This window comes from Styela clava, chromosome 1 (assembly GCF_964204865.1).
Source record: "Styela clava chromosome 1, kaStyClav1.hap1.2, whole genome shotgun sequence".
NCBI lineage: Eukaryota > Metazoa > Chordata > Ascidiacea > Stolidobranchia > Styelidae > Styela > Styela clava.
The window spans coordinates 32,006,942-32,032,166 of record NC_135250.1 but is presented as its reverse complement, the minus strand read 5'-3'; the positions used below and the strand labels follow the sequence as shown (position 1 = coordinate 32,032,166).

Genomic DNA, 25,225 nt, shown 5'->3' with positions numbered 1-25,225 from the left:
AGCGTTCACACACAACGAAATACACTTATTTATCAATAACTCACTACAGAAAATAGTCATATGTCAGAATTGTAATGAAAAAATAATCAAGTCACTGCAATTCAATGTTGCCATCGTGAGTAAAAATCGGTGAAGAATTTTGCTCATGGCCCAGAAAGAGGGCTGCTCTGTGTCCCTCATAGTTGGGCCGAAGACCACATCTATCTAGTCTTCTGATTCTCATACCACTGTCCGTGGTTAATTACTGCATAACGATTTAATATGGCCTAGCGAACTTGAAGTGATATAGTGAAATAGAGACCAAACCGACCCTGTAACAACTTATTCTGGGGCTCCCGAAGTATGCGAACCAAGATGGCGGACATCGGAATGTAATATGTGTAGTAGGTTAGGGTTAGGCCATAATTTTAGATATAAATACTACGGGAGGCTCTTGGCTAGTCTTCGAACTGATAATAGGACTAAAATAAGGAAAACCGGAAAAAAAATTATCGCCTAACCCTAACCTGTTACGTTCCGATGTCCGCCATCTTGGTTCGCATACTTCGGGAGCACCCTTATCCTAACTGCAATACCCACGTTATCGATTGATATGGTCTACCTTTGCGATTAGAAATTTTGAATTTCACCCCCCCCCCCCTGACAAGGTCATGCCTGACCTGCAACAACCTATTCTAACTGCAATTCCAACTCCCTACGGGTAGAAATCATCGCCCACGTTCTATATGCGGGGAGATGTTTATTGAATAAAAAGGTTTGCCGCATTCACGGTGATTGCAAGTCTGCGGTTGCTGTGCGGTTAATAAGCAACGGATATAACCAAGACGAGATCTTTCAAGACCCGTGTCTGTTGAACTTAGAATTTTCATGTTCATCTCGGGGAAAAGAAAGCCGATAATACGGCGAGAAACGGCCTCTCGTCTGGTTACCAGTCCATGTCGGATATGGGATTAATTACCCAGTTATTTGTTTCAGATGCATGGAGAAGAAAGCCGCTAATACGACTTAATATGACGTATCACACGCTCTCGTCCGATTACCTGTTCATGTCATATTATAGATTTCAACGTTGTTGTAAACTGCTTGTCTGAGGAAGTCTGATTTTGGTCAGACGGAACGTTACAGAAATATATTTGTGGTAGTGTACAGCAAGACTCTTGAATTGCATAGGATAGCAATCTTTATTCCAGCTACAGCATCCTTACAGTATACGCATACGGATTCACTAGCATAAAGGCATAGAGAAAAGATAGGAAGTCAGTCTCGCGCACCTCTACTGAAAGTTCATATCATAATGGAATATTATACTGTTCTCGACTCGTTAAAACAAAGAAATATGCATACCGTTTTATATGGAAGGTCATATTAACTAGGAAAAGCACGCAGAACAAAAAAAGCACGCGTGTAGATCCTTAGCTTGCGAGATTTGTCGTAGCGCATTCGCAATGAATTGGAGCCGAAAAGCGAAAAGTGTGATTGCTTGGTGCCAAGATGTCGCGAAAGACGTCGCCAGACGAAACGTTACAGATGTACATTTGTTAGTGTGCAGCAGAACTTTTGAATTGCACATTATGGTATTTTTTTCTGCTACAGCATCCTTGCGTTACACGCATACGATTCCACTAGCGCAGAAGTCGGCAACCTACGGCCCGCGGTCCGGATCCGGCCCGCGAAGTAACATAATCCAGCACGCGACGCTTCACTGAATTATAGTAACAAAATAGCTGTTTTGACGATTCTATTTTTCATGTTACATAATTCACTGTAAGACGCGTGCAAACCATATTATATTATATTCTAACAAGTAAAAAATTTACAATTACTCGTTTAATGAGCTTCTAATTGGACAAATGGCAACAAAACGCAGCAAAGTTGATGCTAAGTGCAAAGGGTTGAATGGCTCCGAAAATGCAATGCAATGAGGAAATTAATATATATTCTATTCGACAGATGTATCACTGCTTAATTTTTATTATAAAATGTATCATCCGTTCGGTTTTCAACTTTCTAAAAATATGTGCGGCCCGCCAATGACTTGCAACCGTTATTTTGGCCCGCGAGTTACAAAAGGTTGCCGACCCCAGCAATAGCGCAAAGGCATTGATTGAGGAAGGATTGGGAGTCAGTCTCGCGTTACCTCTACTAGAAGTTATGAATATTTCGTATTTTAAAATTTGATGTGAATTATTTCGACACTAGGATGACTTGACTGTATTTGCGGTTTGAAGTTCAGGCAGCCACTTCCGGGTTCAAGATAAGGCAAAGTCTGAACTCTTCTTGTTTAAATGACCCATTGACCACTCAAAGAAAAGATTTCGGCATTTTCAATTCTGAAAAAAAAAAAAAATTGAGATATTCACTAATTCTTTGTTCAAATCCAATTTATTTTGCGAAAAACAATAAAATTAGCATTAAACCATGTTTTATTGCTAAAAAATAGAGATGCATTTTTAATTTTATGTAAAAACAGTTGAAAACCTTTTGAAAAATACAAATTCGAGCAGAGATCCGATTAAAGCATTCTATTAGGAGATTTATTCAGTTTTATTTATTTATTATAGAGTCCCTAATTCTTTTTCACAGCGAAAGATCGGACCGAACAACGTTTTGCTCTTTCGTTTCACATTTTAAAACATCACTAATACAATAAATGGTTTTTCTGATTAAAACGATCAAAAATGGATAAAATGCAAATTTGCGGTAGCACTTTTTTCAATTTATGAGTCATTTTACATTTAGGGGATTTTCATACCCGATTTTTTTCAGTGGTTCCCAACATAATTATTTTATGATTGAATATTTTACATATTGTATTTATAATAAATGTCATTGTTTCCTCGTTTAAATGCTGTGTATATGAACCAATAAATTCATTTTATCTTTCTATGTCGTTTACTTTCTGTTGCGTAGTGTCTTTTTTCGTGCGACGTGAGTTTTTTTCTCTGATATTTTGGCGTCGCATAAACAAAACATTTTGGAAACCGATGCTTTGATTGAAATTTTAGAATCAGAATTTCCCCATCAAGTATAAAATCTAATTCCGTCAGTTTATATTTAAAAAGGCGCTCAAATGGGTGAAAATAAATAATGGTTTTTGCTCTCGTCACTGCGTTAAATCTTTTGTCGTTTTGCCCGGTGCTTTATTTAATGTAAGACTAAGCGATAGCCGCATTCTCTTCTCTTGCCTTTCCTGCTAAATTTATTGTGTGGTCCAGCTAAATGTCTGAGATGTTGTACAATGGATTGATGTAAACTGCTTGTCTGAGGAAATCTGACGAAACGTTACAGAAATACATTTGTGTTAGTGTGCAGCTGGACTCTTTAATTGGATAGAATATTTAGGTATAACTAACTATTCCACGATTTGAAATATTCAAACACTTCAGTCTCAAAACAATATCATTTACTATTTCTGAATAATAAATGATTTAAATACGGTCCCAGACGTTTTTAAAAATGGCGAAAATTACAAAATAAACATTTTTAGATTTTTCTTGAATAATAAAAAAACCATGTAATCAAATTACCGAGAAAAATTAGCCTTTTTGATTCCACTTAATTTAATTTTGTCTTTTATTTAACAAATCGTCGAGACAAAAATGAAAAAAATAAAATTCATACCAGGATTGACTTTTTAAATTCTGTGTACCTTAGCACCATAATGGATGTTTCACCGACCTTTGACCCCAGAAAAAAATCTCCCTTATACTTTACTGTTGCAAAATATTTTATACTTATTTGTGAGTGTTTTGGAGAGTTAGAGCTTACAAACTGATCTGCTTATTTGAAACCATAATTTTCATTAAAATGCTAATAGTTAATTTTAGCCTAGTCTATCGTAGCCTTTGCGAGACTAATTTTTGATTACTGCAACTAAACTAATGCTCATTGGAACACTCATTCACAACTAAATTTTGGAGACACAACTGAAAATTCACAAATAACACGCAAAACCGCGAAAACGAGGCAATGTTTTAATATCTGTCTGAGCGACAAAAATAATAATTGTTGGTCATCGTCGAATTTTTGCTGATTGGTAATTATTACGGAAATAAACAAGGAAATTCATAGGCTTCAGATCAGTTTCGCGCAGAATTACTGCTCTTTTACTAACATACTAATCTATTCCTAACTGGAAAATTTTTCTTAACAATATTTTCAAAATTGCTTTATGCACAATAGAGAGAGAGAGGAAGGATTAATTTGCCAAACCCGGAAACACAATACAAACGTATATATACATAAAATGTTCCTCCCGTAGCATGAGAACAAAGATGGCGGACGCCGGAACGTAGTATGTGTACCAGGTTAATGTTAGGCCATAATTTTATTTTGATTTTCCTTATTTTAGTTCTATTACGAGTTCGGGGACTAGCCAAGTGACTCCCGTAGTATTTGTACTTGAATTAGGGCCTAACCCTAACCTGATACACATACTACGTTTCAGTGTCTGCCATCTTGGTTCGCATACTACAGAAGTACCCATAAAATAATGAGTTGAAAATTCCCGTTTAATTACAAGACGGTTAGGAGTTACAGTACGGCCTCTAAATCAGCAGAGCCTGCCTGGTACTATACGACCCTTGGATAGAGCCTCACTCAGAACGAATCACCTCACAAATCAGTGTTTCTCAAACGGTGGGACGCGCCCCACTTAGGGACATAGACAATTTTTTGAGGGGACGTGAAACTAATCAAAAATTTAAAAAAAATTGTCCGCCTTGCTTCAAATATTTTCATTTCTTTATTATGTATGTACACGTATTTTCAACGTATTAGCTAGTTGGGTGGGGCGCCAGACCTGAAAAGTTTAAGAACCACTGTTCTTACAATAAACCCTAGACCAGGGGTGCAAAACCTGCCAACCTGAGACGAAATGTGAGGCCGTGATAGTATGTGTTTTAGCTGAAAATAAGCATAAAGAGCAAATATTTACAACGCCATTAGTAGTTATTTAGAATTTCGTTAGTTTTTTGCGGTGTCGTTTGCGTACCTCTTTCTATGTTCATAACTCTTTGTGACATCAAGATCTTGTCTGTTGTCACAAAAGGTATTGAAATAATAAGGGAATCTACGTTCGAAGTTCAGTGTTGAGATAAAATTTTGCGTTCATTGTTTGATATGCGTATAAGAATTAGTAATACTCGTAGGATGGGAAGAATCAGCGATAGAAAACCACGATAGCAAAAAATACATTTTCTAAACATTATCTTAAACAAATAAATCAAGGTGTTCGATCGACATTTTTCGTCCAAAATTTGCAATTTATTTGCACACAAAATGGCTCTCAATGTCCGCCATTTTCTTCCTAAATTCGCTAATGCGCGGATTTTAACCAATTTTGGACTAAATTAGGGGAAGCGAAACTAATCTCACTGATTTAATTAAGCAAGGAGATTCCCCGCGGTCACGGTGGATCAGATGAAAAGACCTTTAGACCAATTTGGACCACATTAACGACTTCTTTGCGTCTGAGAGATTAGAAAGCTTTCGATTCCTATTTTGACTACACCGATGAATGAAGGTTAATTCTTCAATGTTAAGATTTTTAGTTAAGTTTGGTCAGCGCAAAATTGAGACATAAAGGTGGAAAAATGTTAATTGCGGGGATGTAAAAAAACACTAACGTACTGGGTGATATAACGCTACACAAATTTTAAATTTTTTTTCAAATTTGCTCAAAGCAAAGTCCCGAGTCCTCAATTAAAAATGCAAAAAGTACTGATAGAATAATTACGAGTTTGCTCAAAGCAAGGTCCCGAGCCCTCAAATAACATTGGAAAGAGTAATGATATAAGAGTTGTACGTTGGCTCAATACAAGGTCCTAAGTCCTCAACTTAAAGTGGGAATATTACTGATAAAAGAGTTGCAAGTTTGCTTAAAGCAAGGTCTCCAGCCCTCAACTCAAAGTGGGAATATTACTGATAAAAGAGTTGCAAGTTTGCTCAAAGCAAGGTCCTAGCCCTCAACTAAATGTGGAAAGAGTACTGATAGAAGGGTTGTACGTTTGCTCAAAGCAAAGTCTCTGGTTTTCAACTAAAAGTGAAAAGAGTACTGATGGAAAAGTTGAAAGTTTGCACAAAGCAAGGTCCTAAGCCCTCAACTAAATGTGGAAAGAGTACTGATAGAAGAGTTGTACGTTTGCTTAAAGCAAGGTCTCTGGTTTTCAACTAAAAGTGGAAAGAGTACTGATAGAGGATTTCCAAGTTAGGCTCAATCATGCGACAAAGATATTAGAACAATAGTGTGCAATATATAACCAACTTCAGTGATAAAAAAATTAGTTTTTTTATGTACATGACGAATCAAAGTAATAAAGGCAGCGGGCAAAACGGCGAAAGATTCAACGCAGCGACAAGAGCAGAGAAACATTATGTGTTTTTATCCATGTAAACGTAAACAGTGGTATTATGATGTTATGCTTGATGAGAAAAAATCTGAGTGTTGACATGGGGCAGCACTAAATGGCTTAGCGGGCCGGATTGTGGCCCGCCTGTTACACACTCCTGTATTGGAACAGAGCGATTAAGACGATACTTGAAAGAATGCAACTCAGCTCGGATTGAAAACGCGTTGTATGAATATCATTAGTACCTTAACAACGTAAATTAGGCCGAAGAATTCCATTGTTCACGCTATAAATACATTCCGCATAATTAATATAAACACATAAACGGCCGATCACATTAACCATATGCCGCACATTCCGATAGTTACGAGTAGAAAAATGTAAAGGTACTGGCATTTTGAAGTAAGCTTAATATTAAAACCTGCTCAGAGTCAGCAGTGCGTGACGGGAGTTGCTGGACCATGACTTCGATATAGCACAAACACATATTGTTGATGACGTCAGATCTAAAATTATTACGTCACACAATTCGAAGAAGTTTATCGTTTATTGAAAAAAAAATCATTAATATAAAAGTTTCATACAACAACCAGCGCTAAGGGGTATATATTTAGGTATTATATGAAGGCTTTTTAAAGTCAATAGCCCGCGACGAGGGTCACTGGAACATGACCTCCTTTAAATTAAACGTCGATCAAACTCATTTTGATATCGTCATATTTTTTTTATCTGCGTCATGTTTAAAATTATTAAGTTTTTCAATTTTTAGGGATCGAAGGATGAGCCCATTCTAAATGATAGGTTCCAAGTAAACTACTGTTTGTGGTAATAAATGAAAAAAACTTATGAACAAAATATTCCAAATATTGACATCTCGACGCGTCCCATGAGGAGTTTGTACTCGTTTTCGAGCATTTGTTTTTCCTTGACGCGAACAAATGAGGAACATAATATATTATATATGTATAGCGAAGTATGTTTAGATCAGAATTTCTCAGACAGGTCATAAAAAATTTATAACTTGATAATAATCACACGGGGTGATAATTTATTCCCACCACGAATTCTTCAAAACCGTGTTCCCCATGATGAAATGTGATTCGAAAACCATCATTATAAATGTTTCATTAAGTGTAAAGACAATTTTATGAGTTTATACACATTTAATTAGATTCAAAAGTCTAATATTAAATAAAAAATAACCGTTTTCGCGCATTTTATAAAATGTTTAAAACAAGGGGAACATTGTACGTCAAGCCTCGTGCTACCGTCTGGTATTTGATTGAAATTCTACGCGGAATTAATCGGAATATTTTCCGGTAAGTTTCGTTTGAATAATTAAAATTTCTAAGCAGAAAGGTCAAGTTTAGCGAAAGTTATACAAAATTTCGATTAGTTATACTGCAAAAAATAATGATATAAATTCACTATAATTCCGTGGTAATTGAAGCCATACATCTTATCGTGTAGGTCCATGAAATCCATGCAACAAAACCAAATACCTGGTTTAACTAATTTAATACCCGACATGGCCTGGTAACTGGACGAGACGCCGTGGTTCGCCATATGATTTCGCCACCTGGATTGGCGGCCATGTAAGTGTGAGGCAAGAAGTTACATTCTATGAACAATATTTACAGTGTTACAAAAGAAAAAGTGAAAAACAATAAGCCTCGTGCCAAAACTAAATTTAATCGTAATCTCAACAAATTCCTTGAGCAATTTTTCAGCTAAAACATCAAAATTTGGTTTTGGTGTGGTTGTGGCAGCATCAGGCGGGCCAAATTGACCCAACGGGCCGGATTTGGCCCACGGGTCGTAGTTTGTTCATGTCAGCCATCCTAGGCACTCCGAAGTATACTCAAATAGATGCGGCAGGTTGCGTTTCTAACAAAATGAACACTAACAAAAATATCACAATTCCATTCAATTTACCAGATAATTTTACATTTATGAAAAATTTCGATCAAAGAATGTGACCTGTATAGGACTCCGGGGAGGCGGGAGAAAGTATTCCCACCTTCAAATGTTTAGAACTGACATCTCGGCGATTCGAGGGAAGCCGTAAACATGATAGGAGTCGGAAATTTTGTCGAAACTTTCCAAAAATGATAAAAATGATATTTTTAACAAAACTGTTTTTAGGGTTTATGTGGTTTTGCTATAAATAAGATTTTTCAATGTTAACTTTCTATAAATAAAGTCGCGAGAACTCTTTCATAGACACAAACATATTTTATTCTGTAAAGAATACTTTCACAAAGTACCCTCGCTTATTTAGAAGTGGAGAAGGCCATTTTTCGGTCACTGAAATGCCATAAACTACTGAAACTATAGGCCTATAAAATCGTGGTGTTGCATAATGTTCCCTCACTCAGAAATAAAGAAAACTCAGAAGTAAAATAGGCTCATCTCTGGGCAAAGTTAAAGGCACTCACTCAGAAGTAAAGGAGACTAATCTCTGAGCGAAGTTACGCGCACTCACTCAAAAGTAAAGAAAACTCATCTCCGAGCAAAGTTACGCGCACCCGGAAGTAACGCACACCCGGAAGTAAAGGAGACTCATCTCTAAGCAAACTTATGGATCACTAAAATGCCAATAGTTACTGAAGATATAAACCGATAAGATCTATACGCGGGCACATTGACACATTGGCGAAGTCAGCTAATGTCAATCAGACGGAATATAATGCATCGAATAATAAAATTGACTCGAGTCAGCTAAATAAAATGACTCGGACTCATCATCAACTTACCACCAGTGCGACTTAACTCATTGATTAACTTGGACTCGTTTTTTCGGGACTGCCACCCAACACTGCAAAAAAGCAGCGGAGCTAGGAGGTCTGCCAAAAATTTTTTGGGTGAACGAGTTCAAAAAACTTAGATGAGTACGCAACAGATTAAAGATACAGGCTCATGATTAAATTTGAACGCTCGGGGGAATTTCAACCTGTTCACAGGATTATTGCAACATGATTTCTGTGACAAAGATACGATCAGAATTAATTGCAAAGCATGATTCTAGACTGACTAACTATCATAGAGGTAGCCTTTTTAATATTTTTTAATCTAATTTTGCGGCATTTAAAGTAAGATATTAATCCATACGCTTTTCTGTCACAATTTTGATCTATTTTTGGACGATTTACTACGAAAACAGGGCGTTTCCTGGAGTGCTTGCTATCAATAGTTCTTTCACCAAATAAACAAACGAGATAGATGGAAATGTGCGATTGGATACCTTGGATAACTTCGACAGCAAAGTACGTTTGTAGAGCGATTTTTCAAGGTATTGTTAGATAACAGTGGCTAGTTTTATCTGGTTTTGTTCGGAGCAAATAGCACGAGTGAGGGTCGTAATACGTCATCATACAAAAAAATTTACCCCAACCCCATAATTTTGGGCTGGCTACGATCTTGCCGACTATTGTGGTATCATTATATGACGTCGCCAATTTTTCAAACCATTGCAATTCCATTGCTGCAATTATATCGAAAATAGAACGAAGCGAAAAGATGAAATACTCATTCACCATAAAAATCGTTGATATTTAGAATACAACGCAGTATAATTCTGTATATATAACAATAACGGGACAACGTTGACACCTACAAAAGCGGTTCCCAATCATTTTGGAAATATTCATCCCTTTTGGCAATTTTAATTCTCCTAATTCCTTTCTCGCTATGCGTAAAAACTTATCTTTCGGTATTTGTTAAATGCATCCTTCGCTTGTGCAATGCGTTACCTCGCACTCTGGCTTTTGCGCAGTTTGACTAGTTTATAATAAGTCCATAAAATAACTAACCAATACTTTTGAAACTACGCTAAAAACAAAGTAATATTTGCTCCCTGTTTTAGAAACGCTGACTTAGAACTTCCAAACTAAGTTATCAATCGAATTGAACAGTCCACGCGATTCAGTCTACGTAGCTGAAGACGTCTAGCTTAACCGAGGCCAAGAGCATTGTTGAGGCAACAATGAATGAGCTTTGAAACGATTATGATACAATAAACGTGAATAAGAGCCGACACCACGTACGTGACTTGGCAAGTCGCCAAACAAGTTTACAGCGATCGACGATTACGCCGGCAGGGTAAAGAATGAGCTGGAATTTATTTTAAAACGATTTGAGGGAAATGGGGGGAGAAGAAAAGTCGGTAAGACGGCTTAAACATGAGGAAACCACGGACTATTGTAAAGTATTCAGGCTTCCAAGCGTGAGTTAACTGTATAGCTGTACTTTTCTATTAATGCGTGTTTTAGCGAATGCAGTTTGAGTATGCGTTTGTCTCGGAATAGGAAAGAAGATGAAACAATTACCTCTCGTAAAAGTACCAGTCAAAGTCAAGCGTATATTCTCTGCCGTTTTATTAAACCAAATCGCGTATTCTGGCGAATGCACTTTAAAATAAATGTTTATACCATAGAGAAGTAAGATAGTTAAAATAGGCGAACAAAATTGGTTACCTCCATATTGGTACATACACTTCTGGAGCGTCTATTTTTGTCCGGTTACTAATTATCGTAGGCTGAGTCAACAGTACATTCGTCCCACTTTAAATCACTGCACATGTAACTGTATGGATTTTGACAAACGCACGGATTTAATTTAAAACAGTAGACGTTTATACCGGAGAGAGGAAAGCCGTTGAGAAACTAACATATGGCGAACAACGCGTTTTCTTGATAGATATCAATCAAGATTGAGTGTAGACTAACTGCACTTTATACATTCGTCAGCGTTCGTATCACTGGTAACTTTGATTTAATTAATTTTGAACAACAATCGAATTCAGATTAGGCGGAATTTAAACCAAGTTCAAGCAACGATGTATATATTGTATTAGGACCAAATTGTCCAAGCTTTTATTATCTTGAACGTATTAAAGTAGCGGTTCCCGTAACCATTTAATATGTCCCGCCAAATTCAAGTTAAATAGTTCAACACTTTATGTTTATTATTTTTTGTGTTCAAGATACCACCAATTGTTACATCATTATCACAGTTTGAGCATGTCGTAACAAACCAATTATACCGGTATTTCAATTATACACGCTGGTATCCCCTCACTCGGCCCGCGAATATCTTCTCGCTTCTAATTTCGGCCCCAGGTCAATCAAGTTTGGTAACCACTGTATTAAGGTTTACTTAGCTACTGGTTGAACTCGTGGTTAGTTCATCATGCTAACCATTACACTGACGATTACCTACTGTGGGTTTGTTGGTCGAATCTCGTGGGAGATGTCTATGTTGCAATCACCTCGGTTACAGGTTTATTTATATAACCTGTAGTCGATGTTAAATCATCCACCATCAAGTCCATGCACCTCGAACAAATAACTGGTTAACTAATCCCATACCTGACATGACTGGTAACCGAACGAGAGGTCGTGGACTTAGAGCTGGGCATTTCGAATCGAATAGTAAATTATTCGAATCGGTTCAGGGCTAAATTTCGAATCGCCGCCATCTTGTTTTTATCTTTCCGTTAATGGTCGAGGTGAATTCCCCAATTTTTTTTTCATTGAAGCCATATTTTTTCAACAAAATTCTAACATATGACTATTTTCTGTAGTGAGTTATTGATAAAACGTGTTTTATATTTTGTGTGAACGCTCAGTAATCTATCTGAGTGATTTATTCTATGTCTTCAGTAATTCATTTGTTGAGAAGACCAATTACTATAATAAAGTCGCTTGCAATTATATATTTTAAAGTATTCGAGATTCGATTCGAAAAAATCATTCGATTCGATTCTGAAATCACAAGGTATTCGAAAATGCCCAGCCCACTCGTGGTTCGAGATATGATCAAGCAATCTTTTCTCTCCGAGATTTGATATATGATTAAGAAGGAATTAACATTCCTTTCCTCCCAGGGACAAAAGAAATGGAAAATTCTACCAAAACCAAAACACACTAAAATCTTATCTTATTCAAAAAATTATGTTTCAATATGTATCCTATCGGCTTTCCTCTCCTGAGATAACCAAGAAATCCCATTCTAATACACTCGCCTATCTTCTAACACTGTGTTTTAAATCTATAGGTTTACGCACAAGCCGGCAGTCAAACTTTAGTGTTACAACTCAATCGCTAATGAGTCTTTCCACTGGAACAAAAATGAAAACACCATTCTATGATTAGGCTATCTTACAGGCTTTTCTCTCCCCCGAATAAGTATGAAATGCCTTATCCGATACTCCCGTAGTATGTGTATCAGATTAGGGTTAAGCCATAATTCTATTTCGATTTTTCTCATTGTCCACAGGTTTGGGTCCCTTTACACAATTTGATGTAAAATTGGTGAACAAAATTAGTTACCTCCATATTGATACATATACTTCTGGAGCACCGCTTATCCTAATATAACAACGAAGGCTATCCTCTGCTTAGGCTATGTTTTAAATCTATGAGTCTACGCACAATAAGCCGCAACCATACTTCAGTGTTACAACTCCTATGCGGCATCGAGCCATAGTTTTATCGCCAGACAAGAATCCCACACATGCGAGTATCGCTGAAGCGTATAATCTGTCAGGTCTAGGCCAAGTTCTTTAAGATTAGAATATTTTAAGCTTACGTGGGGAATTAGCGCTATCGCGATTTCGTTTTTGCTTCGTCGTGATCATAGATAGCGAATGGATAGAGATGTCCGTATTCGGATAGCTTACTCTACAAAAGTGGTTTTTAATATTTTTGGTTGAACTGAAGTTTTGAGGAATCCCATTGCAATGGTTCATTTGTCCTATTCCAATTTACGTTCTTGCAAGACAGTATGAAGAATTATATAAACTATAAATATAAGCAAATCTAATACTGGCAAAACAAAATGATCTTTGAAGTGTAACAAGTTTATTAATGGTGGAAAACCTGAGGTATATAATAAATTTTCAACAATATTAATATATTTATATAGATTTTCGAAATTGAATGGAAACTTGGGGAACCCCCAGGCCAGAGGTGGGCAATTACTTTTACGAGTGGACCATTCACAAATGATAGACTTGGTTACTGGGCCGGAGGCTCGAAACTTAATATGAAAAGCAATAAATAAAAACAGTTTATTTACAACAGCTAGTATAACGTTTCTATAATAATTAGATGGAATGCTTTAATTAAAATGCTTTAAAAAAATTAACCAAATTTTAAGGCAATAATTTGAAACTCCGATCATCTTATTTATTAACAAGAGAGCAATGCTCAAATATGGACACGAAAGCCAAACGAAGTAGTACGGTTATGCAATCTTTCACACTTATTGTTATAAAACAGTCAGTTCTCCCATTAACTACAGGCCCAATTGCTTTGAAATTTCCAGTGGTTAGAAATTGCATTTTTTTTCGCTAAAAAGCTTTTTCATGTCCATGTATTCGAACATAGCTTTAATTAATCGTTTTAATATGACTTACTAAACTTAATCAGACATCGAAAAACTTAGCCAAAGTTGAACTTCTCAACGAGTGCAAAATTCATGGTAAAACCGCATTTTTCCGAGCAGGACTCTCGAAACTGAAGTCCACGATAATTCAGCCACAACACCATTAATTAACTACTTCTAAGCAAAACTTTGTTGTGGCGGCTTCCCAAACTTTTAAAATAAATGAGTGAAATTAGCAAAATATTTAACGTAGTTTAATTATTTGTTGAGGCCATTGATGTAAAAGTCTGAAAATGACGTCATAATGAAAATAGTGACGTAAGATTTCAAATTTAGGGTCACAATACAAAAAATGCTAAACTAATGAGAATTAGTAAAACATATAAAAAAGGTTAGGAAATTAAAATTTTTTTTTACGGAAAATGATTTAATATAATAATAATAATAAACTGACGTCATAATGCAAGCTTGTCATAATTGAAAATATAATGTAAAATGTGCCGACAAGACACCCTTAACTAAATTGTATAAAGATTTCGACCAGAATTGTGTGTACCAATAAGGAGGTAACTAATTTTGTTCGCCTATTTTACATCTGGTTGTGGGAAGGAACTGAAACCTATGGGCAGAGGTATATTTACTTGCCTAACACAGAAAGTCCCTGAACTTGTAATAGAACTAAAATAAGAAAAATCGGAATGAAATTATGGCCTAACTTTAACCTTGTACACACGCAACGGGAGTACCAAAACTTGACACCGAACGATACTTCAGTAATAGTATTAGACAGTATTTAAGGGAAATTCGGATATTATAAGACAAATGCCGCTACACATGCGCGGCTATGTATCGCTGATTGAGGCAGAGGTCACCCAAACGGTCCCGTACTTCCGGGATTCCTGTCATCGTTACATCATTCCGTTTATCTTTAAATTTTTTATCGAGTCACGCGTTCGATTGTTACCAAACAAACACAACTTGAATACGAACGTTGTCTGCCGAATCCAAGTTCATTGTAATGTCACAAAAGAAAGAAAAATAAAATATGTTTAATGTTTGTCTATTACTTGGCGACAGATAAGAGCATTGTTTGGGGGTTTTGTTACGAAAACAAACGCGAATAAACATATTATGAAAACATAATTCGAATCGAGCATTTTGCCATTGTTTGTACTGTTAAGAAATATCGAGGAGTCTCAGGGTCTAAAAAGCGTTTCAAGCTACGAACATGGCTATGTAAGAAACAGAAAAATGCTTTATTTTTACATTTCAAAAGGGGGGTCCGGCCGCTGGTCTGAATAATGAGATCATTAACCTTCTACACCGACATATTTAAGTCCAACGCCCTCCAGGGGCCACGGAACGGTTCTCTGGGAGCAACGAGAAAAAGCTTTTGCTAGATACCATTCGCGATGACCACATTAATATAAAGTGATATTAGACCAATACTTTGACTGAAATGCATTTGTTCTATTGATTTCGTTTGATGGCTATTAATGAATAAACGTGGCGCAGATAAGAACCAACGAAAATGCGCTGAAAGCAATACTCGGGGGACTTTTTCAGATAGGGGCCACATGTATTGAGAGTCTTTAAAAGTGAGTCACGAATCTTGAGAGTTTGAAAACCAGAGCTATGAAACAGGCTGCCCGCGGGCCACGCCAAGCCCCTATTGTTGCCCTAGTGATTCCCAATCAAGCATGAAACCGTAATCTGAGAGTTTATGTTTAAAAAGGCGTTCATATGAGTAAAAATACATAGTGATTTTTGCTTCTGTCGATGCGTTAAATCTTTCGCCGTTTTGCGAGGTGGATTTATTACTGTTAGGGTAAGTGGTAGCCACATTCTCTTGCCTTTCCCGCGGCGTTCTGGTTGTCGCTAATTATTTTAATTTGTTGTGTACATGGGAAGAATATTTTATTTGTGTGGCCCAGCCAGATGTCTGGAGTTGTTTATATGGCCCACCGACAAAAAATGTTGCACACCCCCGATTCTGTGGGACTCAATAATATGGCTTCGTACTTATGTAATGAATTCAATTAACCCAACGCAATGTTGCCAATGTCTAAATGTACCCATGTGGGTAAATGCACCCCAGTTAGGGAACGCCTGCACCAGACTGTGGTACTCAATACGCATGGTTTCGTAGACTCATGTAATAAATCCGAGTAACCCAACGCAATGTTGTCAATGTCAAATGCCGACCTTGACCCTGAACGGATTTAAACAAAGCTAGGGTTCAAGTTTAGGGTTATTCGCGGTCATTGACCCCGGTGACATAAACAAGGCTTCCTTCTTACATTACAACCCCAAGTATGCATTGTTTTGTAATAATATGCGATGTTTTGGTTATTTCGTAATAAGCATAAGGTACTAAGATGAGGTTTGTTTTTTTCTGTGGGAAGATGGTACTCTGTCTTATTAAAATGTGTTTTACATACGCGTTTAAACAGCTTCTATATTTATTTATCTCCCCTATTCAACACTGTTTGATAAAATCGCGAGTCTTCCGCGTCTTAAGTCGGCTGGAATTCGAGTCAAAATCACTTAGTTATATCTCAAACTGGCGGATGAGTACGAGTTTGAGTCATTGTATAAACGGGGTACTCCCGTAGTGCATGTACCGGGTTAGGCCTGGATTTATTCCGATTTTTCTTATTTTAGTTCTATGACAAGTTCGGGGACTGTCTGTGTTAGCTAAGTGAATATACCCCCTGCCCATAGGTTTCAGTCCCTTTACACAAATCGATGTGAAGTAGGCGAACAAAATTAGTTACCTACATATTGGTACACACAGCTCTGGGCGCCTTGACGGAACTGGTCATTTCGAGACTTCGTCCGTTTTTGCAAGGCTTTGGAACGAGTTTTTTCGGGTCTTTGATAAATGATAGGTTCAATTACTTGTACCTCCCCAAGAATGGTTCAATATTCCTCAGTCGAACCAATGACTGAACGAAGTCTCACTGATCACTCAGTTGAGCAATAACCCGAGTTATTTCGTGTAGATCGGGGCTCCCCAAACGTTCAGGCTTGCGACCCCTTCCAATATATTAAAAACCCCTGTTCTGAGTAGCGCTTCGCTTCTTGGGTCTTACGATGAAAGTCGGCATTGTTATGCAATCGTGCAGCCTATCTGATCCTATGTATTCTCTCGAAATCGTGAGATTTATGTTTTGCACTATTTTTATTAATTGTGTTTTGAATCCAAAGTCTGGAAAGTACAATAAATATGGTACTTTGTGTGAAATTGGTGTCCTCATTGCGACCCCTAAAATTCGTTTCGCCTGTGGGGTTGCGACCCCCAGTTTGAAGAACCTTGGCGTAGATGAATCGCGCTACTTTTTCGAGTCATTGGTAGATTCTGACTTGACTCAAAAACATGTCGAGTCAAGGATTCGGGCTTTGCTAACACTTCTACTGCTATTCACCGTAGTTCCAAATAAATTTCTATACTTCCAAACCATCTTGAACAAATGAGAAAAGTAAAAATTGTATCCGCTAACCATCCAAAATTGGTCTGCCGTTTTTTTCGGTTTAATCACTCCCGTTTTATCTTAATATTCACACCCGATAAACGTCATAATCCGGTTAAACGATAAACCGGTTATTGGTCAATAATGTAAACAAACGGATAAATTGAATATTGTAATCAATAGGCGTCAAAATTCGGTTTACCGTTTAAGCTATTGTACATATTATTCCAGAATTACATAGGCCGTGGAGGAAGAACGACCGAGTCCTGTTATTGATATACTCCAAATTTCAAGTTTAATTAACTGATCTTTTTCATACACCTAAATTCAAACATGGCCCATATATAATTTAAGTATTCACATCACTCATTATATGCGGCCCAGGCTAACCCGAGTATAATTCCACAAATATTTCTTGGCTAAATACGTATGTGGCGGTCTGGCCGCGGGCCACCAGACGTCTTTGTTTGTTTATTATATCAGTTCGATCTGGATCTCAAATTGCAAACGAGGGAATCAGAATTGTATACTGTTAAAAATACAGTAAAATTAATTTGTATTGAGCGGTTGCTACCAAGTTTATTCATAGTAAGGCATGTACAGCTGGTAAGAAGTTTAACCCATTGCTTCCCAATCTTTTACAGTTATCGACCTACTTTTATTGCCATTTTAGCTCATGCGACCTACAATGAAAAGTTATATGATTCACAATTATTGCGAAACTTTATCTTGCGTATTGGATATTATCAGATCAAGGCTGATAACCACACATAATTCCAATTGTTACATTGCTTCTTAATCCAAACATAATGATAACGACTCAATCTCCTGATCTAATTGAAAACTGAATGTAACATTTGAAAATACTTCGCGACCTACCAACATTCAGCCAACGTTCAAAATTTCTGCTCGAACAAGATTCAACAGGACTATTCTATTCCATTCATTGGGTCAACCCTAAAACAAACATTCATAGCTAGTAACAGGCAAACGATATGGTTGAGGTGGCGTATCTTGCGTCTGGCTGCCATGGCTTGAGCTAGGAAGTTGGGGAGTTCTTAAATTTCTAATTGCAAAGTTAGACCTAATGAGATAGTGGGTCTTAAGGGTCTAAAAGACGTTTCAAGGCATGCAAAATTGCTATGTACAAAAAATGTCTTTTTCTACTTTCCCAAAGTGGGGGTTCCGAACCTCAACAATGGATATGCCCAGTTGTGGGATTCAGCCGGTTCGCACCGGTTCTATAGAACCGTCTCACGTAATTTTACGAGATCAGCGAACCGGTTAGCATTACTGGTTACTGTGAATGTTATGTTTGTAGCAGAACCGGCTGAAAAAATATGACTTTTGTGAAGGAACCAACTGACAAAAAATTTGAATTCCACCACTGGATACGCCCCTCTTCCACCCTGCCTTATTTTATAGTTTACATCAACTCAAGTGCAGAACACTCTACATAATACAAGTTTCACAGAGCTTTTACTAGCCCCTTGTCTTGGATAGAACCCTATACTTGACGGAACTAAACCAGTGTTCTTCAACCTTTTTTTATCGTGGTATATCTCATACAAATTTTTCAGGGACTTTGTATACCTTACAAATACCAATGTTTATTTAAGGTTTCAATAAATATTAAATTTTAAGCACATATTCTACTGCAATATCGTCATGCAATCTAATAGGCTAGATTCCGCAAGTTATAAATTTGACTGACGGCCTTAGCGTGAACGTGAATAATGTTCAACGTAAATCAAACGAAGTGCATGGAAGCCGAAATCACCAACCCAGACACGTGACCGCATTATCTATATAATTTGTGATGTAACAATGTGCTCACGTCGGTTCTTTGCGTTGGTGACATTTTATATTTCACGTGCGCCGCGTTTGCATTGTTGTGTCCGCTTTAGTATTTTATAATTTCTTATATTAGAGTTTAGAATCCCTGATTAGGGCTGTACACCCTTCGTATACTCTTCATCAGCTGTGTAACCAACTTATAGTCCGGTATACCGTATACCCGGTTGAAGAGCACTGAGCTAGACTATCAGTTATTCTGTGCAATAATTCAATTGTTTAACGTTGATGTTTATTTGTAGACATCCCGTGTAGTAATTTTGTCTTATTTTCTGTTATATCATATTGTCTAACGAAACTGAAAATACGCTATTTCATATATTATATATATAGTTATGAAATGATTCAGCACTAAAATATAGGTCAAGAGTTACAGTTAAAAAAAAAACGTTGAAACGAAACGGCTCTCTATCTCCGCAAGTGAGCGACTGCAAAAGTCCATTTGCCTTTTTTATCTAAAATTTATTTTTTATCAAGGAACCGTGAACCGTAGATAGTTATTTTTTGTCAGAGATACGCTTGATTAAGTCTTAATAGTGTGAATATTCGATTCGATACAGAAATATTCGATTAGAATTCAGACTTAATGATATTCGATTTTATGTATTCCCTCCCGATATCTTTAAAAGACTAGCTACGTATGTGAGTTCACAAGGGTGCGTCAACGATTCGTAAGGGCCATATCTCGGACCCACCATTAGGTCCATTGACGGGGTCCGATTAGATAGCATTGTCTCGCGTTAGGGGGCGTAAAGCTTTAACTAGCTGTATATAACAAGCAACAAACGTCTCACTCATAGGCGTAGCCCCCCCCCCCCCCCCCTCTAAAGCAATTTTGCGGCATTTACAGTGAGACATCCAAATGAACAAAACGATCCTCCTCCTCCCACAAAAATTGTGAGTTGGCTACGGTCTTGCCAATATACCCAAATTCAAGTAGCCAACCTACGCTATTTGGAGCTCCCGATGTATACTGCATACCTGAACATAGTGGGTATACCAGGTTAGGGTTCAGGTTGTGCGCCATCTTGGTGCACATACTTCAGGAACACTCGCTATGTACAGTATATATAAAAATTACCACCGTCAACAAATAGTAGGATGTATGTAATATGCTAAAAACAGAAAAGCTTCGATAAAAAGCTTCGTGAATTCTGTACGATTCGAAAAAATATTCGATTGAAATCAGGAATCGCAACAAATCGTTTTTTACTGCAGCCTTGCATACCTGCATACCAAACACTAGCCATATGTACACAAATTCACACGAGTGCGTCGACGATTCGTGGGGTCATATTTCTGACCCACTAATGACCAACCCCATTAGGTTCATTGACGGGGTCCGATGTCACAGCATTGTCTAGCGTTAAGGGGGCGAAAAGCAAACCCAAACAATCGCCAGTCAGGGGTGGGTGACTGATTGTAACACGTGGGGAAGTCCCCAGAGCAGGGGTGGGCATGGTTTTTAAACAAGGTGTGGAAAGCACGCAGTCGAATCTAGTGAGCGTAAAAACGTAAAGTTTTGTAAACTTACAACTTACGCAGACTACGACCATAATCTAGCAAGCCTATTGCAGGGCCAGATTGAATCAGTAAACGGGCCAGATTTGGCCCGTAAGTCGTAGTTTGCATATGTCAGCATTAGAGCGCGGTATTTCTTATTCTAAAGTCGCGGGTTTGCATCCTTTGACCGTTAGGTGATACAAATTCGATCAAGCTGTGTAGCTGCTTTGTGCGCTTTTTATAGTTAGATATGTCTATAATCTAAAGGCCGAGGGTCCACGAACTCACTCTTAAGTAAATTTTGTGATTTCCCGTTAACATGCCAAGATCATAGGCGTAGGGGAAATGGCAATTTTTTTTTTTTGTTAAAATGCAATTTTGCGGCATTTACAGTGAGACATAAATTCGTACGCCTTTTTCAACACCATTTTACTCTATTCTTCAACGATTTACTGAAAACTGGCTTGCTATCAATAGTATTTTTACCAAATGAACCAGACGACATAGATGTAGATGCGCGCTTATATGCCCTGGTTAATTTCGACAGTAAAGTAAGACTGTAGAGGGATTCTTTAAGATATTGTTAAATATCAGTGGCTGCTATTATCTGGCTTTACTCGGAGCAAAAGACACGAGTAAGCGTCGTTCCTTGTTGGCCGCAGGTTGGGGTTGGTGTAAATTACTATTTAATACTGTGGTCTAAAGTTCGTGACTTTGCGCTAATTCATCAGCTTTAGCGTGGACGCAAATATTTTACGCCTAGCTGCCCTTGAAACGAATACCAGCGCACTTCTGCGTTGGCAACAAATATTTATGGATTACTCAAGCGTTGCACAAATAAAGAAATAATTTTACGATTCGGACTTAAATCACGCTAGTTTAATTCAGCTGTAATATAGGGTTATTTCTTTTTCACTCGGACTAGATGAAATTTCATATGAAGCCATGGAGTGGATAAAAAACCGTTATCAATGAAAAAACGATCATCATCTTTCACGTATTGATATGTTGTCATAATCAAGTCAAGAATTTTGAAAAGGAGGTTTTGAAATTCCTAATTGCCAAGTTAGTTAGTATCATCTATTGGCCCCGGAAAACACGGGATTTCAGTAGTTTTGATAGTCGAAAAACTGTATGAAGTCCCGAAGTATGCCCGACCCAAAAGTAAATGGGAAAAACAATTATCATCTTTCCTGTTTTTGATCTGACAGGCCGTCAGAATTTAATTCAAAGGAATGGGTTATATGAGAAAAAAATGGAAGAACTTTTTTTAAAAACAGAAAAGGGCTTATGATAGCTTAACCAAGCGTCGAGTATTGATGATCGAATTCACACGTGGCGTCATAAAACATGACGTCATTATTGCAAATCCACCCCCTGAAAAAATCCAAAAAAATCGACTTGGCCATTTTGGTAAGAGGTCTTTTTCCACACCAAGTCTAGCAAAAGTCATTGAACTTATATTAGAGTTCATCGAAGGTCAATGAACTGAGGTCACGCACAACGCGAGTGGATAACAGTTCTTGACCTGATAGCAAGACCATTGTTTATTTTTCAGTCTAGACCAGATGTAATTGAAGAAATACGGAAAATGAGTAAAAATTTAAAGTAAACTGAAAAGAACGATGGTAATTATTAATTGCCAAGTTACACCGTAACAGCAAGCGGGTCGATAGGTTTTCAAGAGTTTTTGGGTCTGAAACTGTTTCAAGCAACAAACAATTGCTATGTATACTACGGAGATCAATTTTTTTGTTCCCACATTTTACAAACCACCCTCTTGGTCATTTGAATCGAATAGTAAATTATTCGAATCGGTTCCCACGAATCCTGACTTATGTCACTGCTAAATATGCGCCGTAGACTCCGAGATTATTTTTGATGTAAATTGATACATTTAGACCAGGGCTGGGCAACTTCCCTAGTCGGCGGACCAGATGTGAGAAAATGAAGTCCTCGGTGGGCCGGATTATTACAAAAAAATACTTCGGTATCCAATATTTGTCAAATGCTCGACACTCTCTGTCCACTTTACGTTTCTTGGGATATTCCATGGTTAATAAAACTTAATATAAAATCTTATTTCTAAAATCTATTTATATTTAGAATATAAATAAAACTGATAACAGTTGTGGGGAATGTTTACAACGCTCTCTGCTTTGACCTTGTATTGTTTGTTTAACAAGTGTGCTAACGCAATTGTTTGTTCACTAAGGCAATTGTTTATTTCCCCAGCTCGCACTGACAGTGCGGTGAGAGTAGAGCGATCGGCAACTTTCAGGAATGATGCGTCGGACCACATTACAGGGTGTGGTTGGATACAGTCAGCGGGCCGGTCAAAATCTCGTCGCGGGCCGGACCCGGTCCGCGGGCCGTATGTTGCCCACCCCTGATTTAGACGGTCTCCTGAAGTATGCGCACCAAGATGTCGCATAACCTGAACCCTAACCTGGTACACAACCTGAGTTCAGGTTGTGCGCCATCTTAGTGCGCAATCTTCAGGAGGTCCAATTAGACTCGTGAACCTCTCAACGTGAAATTGCACCAGTCGTTATTTTTCTCTCGAAGGTAATAAAAACTAAGAGCTTCGTGTTCAGCTGTTACCCTTATCTATATTAAAATTGGGTGCTCCCGAAGTATTCGTACCAAGATGGCGCACAACCTGAACACAGTATGTGTACCAGGTTAGGGTTGTTCAGGTTGTGCGTCATCTTGGTACGAATACTTACCCCGCGCAAACCGTTAGCTTACTTCTTTTTTGTCACTGACTTGTGTTAAAACGATCGATCAAATTTGGAAGCGGTACTGTGATCCACCATTTCCGAAATCGAGCCAAGATTCGATCTTTCGTGCGAGAATTGGTCGGAAGCACATCGGACTCATTTCATGTATTGTCCATTTTATCATTGATTTTTCAATGTTTTCTGTATAATTGAACTTGGTACTCCCGTAGTATGTGTACCCGGTTAGGTTAAGGCCATAATTTTATTCCGATTTACCTTATTTTAGTTCTATTACGAGTTCATGGACTGTCTGTGTTAGCCAAGTGAATATACCCCCTGCCCATAGGCTTCAGTCCCTTTACACAACTTGATATAAAGTAGGCGAACAAAATTAGTTACCCTCATATTGGTACACATACTTCTGAAGCGCCCTAAATTTGATCATGACAAGTGGGTCGTGATGAGAAAAGTTTGAAAAACACTAGATCTTATCAGTATATCGCTGATGAGATAGTGTTCTTTTTATATCTTAATGCGTGCCTTGGCGTGTCACTTGAATTAAAATAAGGTGGGTCGCTCGAGCTTGGACGAAAAATAGCGTGCTTGGTGTTCGAACATATTGCGAGAGTAAAGCAACTGCTTTCATTTTGCCTGCACTAATCCTCACAACGTAATTTGAACCTGGAAAGTAGAGAAAAAAATCACTTACTGTTGTACTTCCTTCTGAATGCCTTCTAGACTGCGATCTAAATCCTGGCGATCTCGGTTCGTGGTAAATCCGAACGTTTCGGTCATCGGTAGGGAGTTCGTATTCGGTCGGAAAGCGAATAGGCTGAAAAGTAGGGACAGTATATCACATGAACTTCTTAAAACTCAAATTTTCTCTCTAAATCCCCCTTGTCAGAATGTAAGGCGAATTGTTTAATATTGATATAAAACACACAAATTCATTAAGACGTCACCGTAATATGAATTTCTTCAATTACAATTTTCCTTTTTAGAATAAGAATCCATACTGTAAGCTGAATTTATTTTTGTGACGCATTTTGTTTTGTTACTTCACGTTTTTGTTAATTTTTACTTTGTGACGTTATGTTTGTACTGTTACATCATATTTTCTGAAATAATATTGTACTGTTCAATATTGTCCCGCTTTTGTCAACTTTTCTTGAAGCTCCCGCTTTGAATGAATTCCTTTTAATCAGGGTAGTGACGTTTGAGTCCAGTAATTTTGCTGGTGCCGGAGTCTCAAAGTTATCGAGATGGAAGTCGAAATTTTGCAATATCCGGATAGCGGAAACTCCGGAGTTAGTATCAAACTATCAAAATGAAAAAGAATAGGTCTACCAGTTTGTTATCGTGAAGTCGGAGTCAAAAATTCTTGATCCCGGATCCGCTTTTTTCATTACCGGATAGTATATCCGACTCCATATCTATAGGTGAAATAAACTTACCTTATGTGCGTGCATCGTTCTTGCCGGATATTGAAAAAACTCGTGCGCACAGGCAGGGTAACTTTGAACGGGTGGATAGTAAGAATCCGTTGACCTATGATAATGTCCGATGACGTGATTTGATGACGTGTCATGATAGTATCGGTTGATGGAGTGATGTTCCAATGACGTCATAGAGTTTGGTGACGTCATACAAGTGAATAGTATCCGTTTACTTTAAGAATATTATACTATTGAAAGTTATCACATTGCAAGGCAGTTTTACTGTGAAATAAAGAGCGACCTTTGAACCAGGAAAACGGAAATATAAATATAATTACCGACAGGAACAAATAGCTCCGAAGAGCAAGAGCGTAGCGATACTGCCGGAATATGTGAACCAAGATGGCGGACATCGGAACATAGTATGTGTACCAGGTTAGGGTTGAACCATAATTTTATTCCGATTTTCCTTATTTTATTCTATAACGAGTTCGGGG

General features: G+C 37.7%; 1 protein-coding gene across 1 annotated transcript in view; it reads right to left on the bottom strand.

Annotated features, from left to right (window-relative positions):
• The window catches only part of LOC120335128 (nuclear factor 1 A-type-like), a 98,097-nt gene extending 73,083 nt beyond the window's left edge, over positions 1 to 25,014 (bottom strand). Inside the window, exons 1-2 of the mRNA XM_078113598.1 lie at positions 24,747 to 25,014; positions 24,002 to 24,124 (exon numbers count right to left, since the gene is read on the bottom strand). Of these exons, the coding sequence (XP_077969724.1) occupies positions 24,002 to 24,124; positions 24,747 to 24,938 (315 nt within the window). The 5' untranslated portion in view covers positions 24,939 to 25,014. The remainder of the gene's footprint in view (positions 1 to 24,001; positions 24,125 to 24,746) is intronic.
• Positions 25,015 to 25,225: the final 211 nt, after the last annotated feature.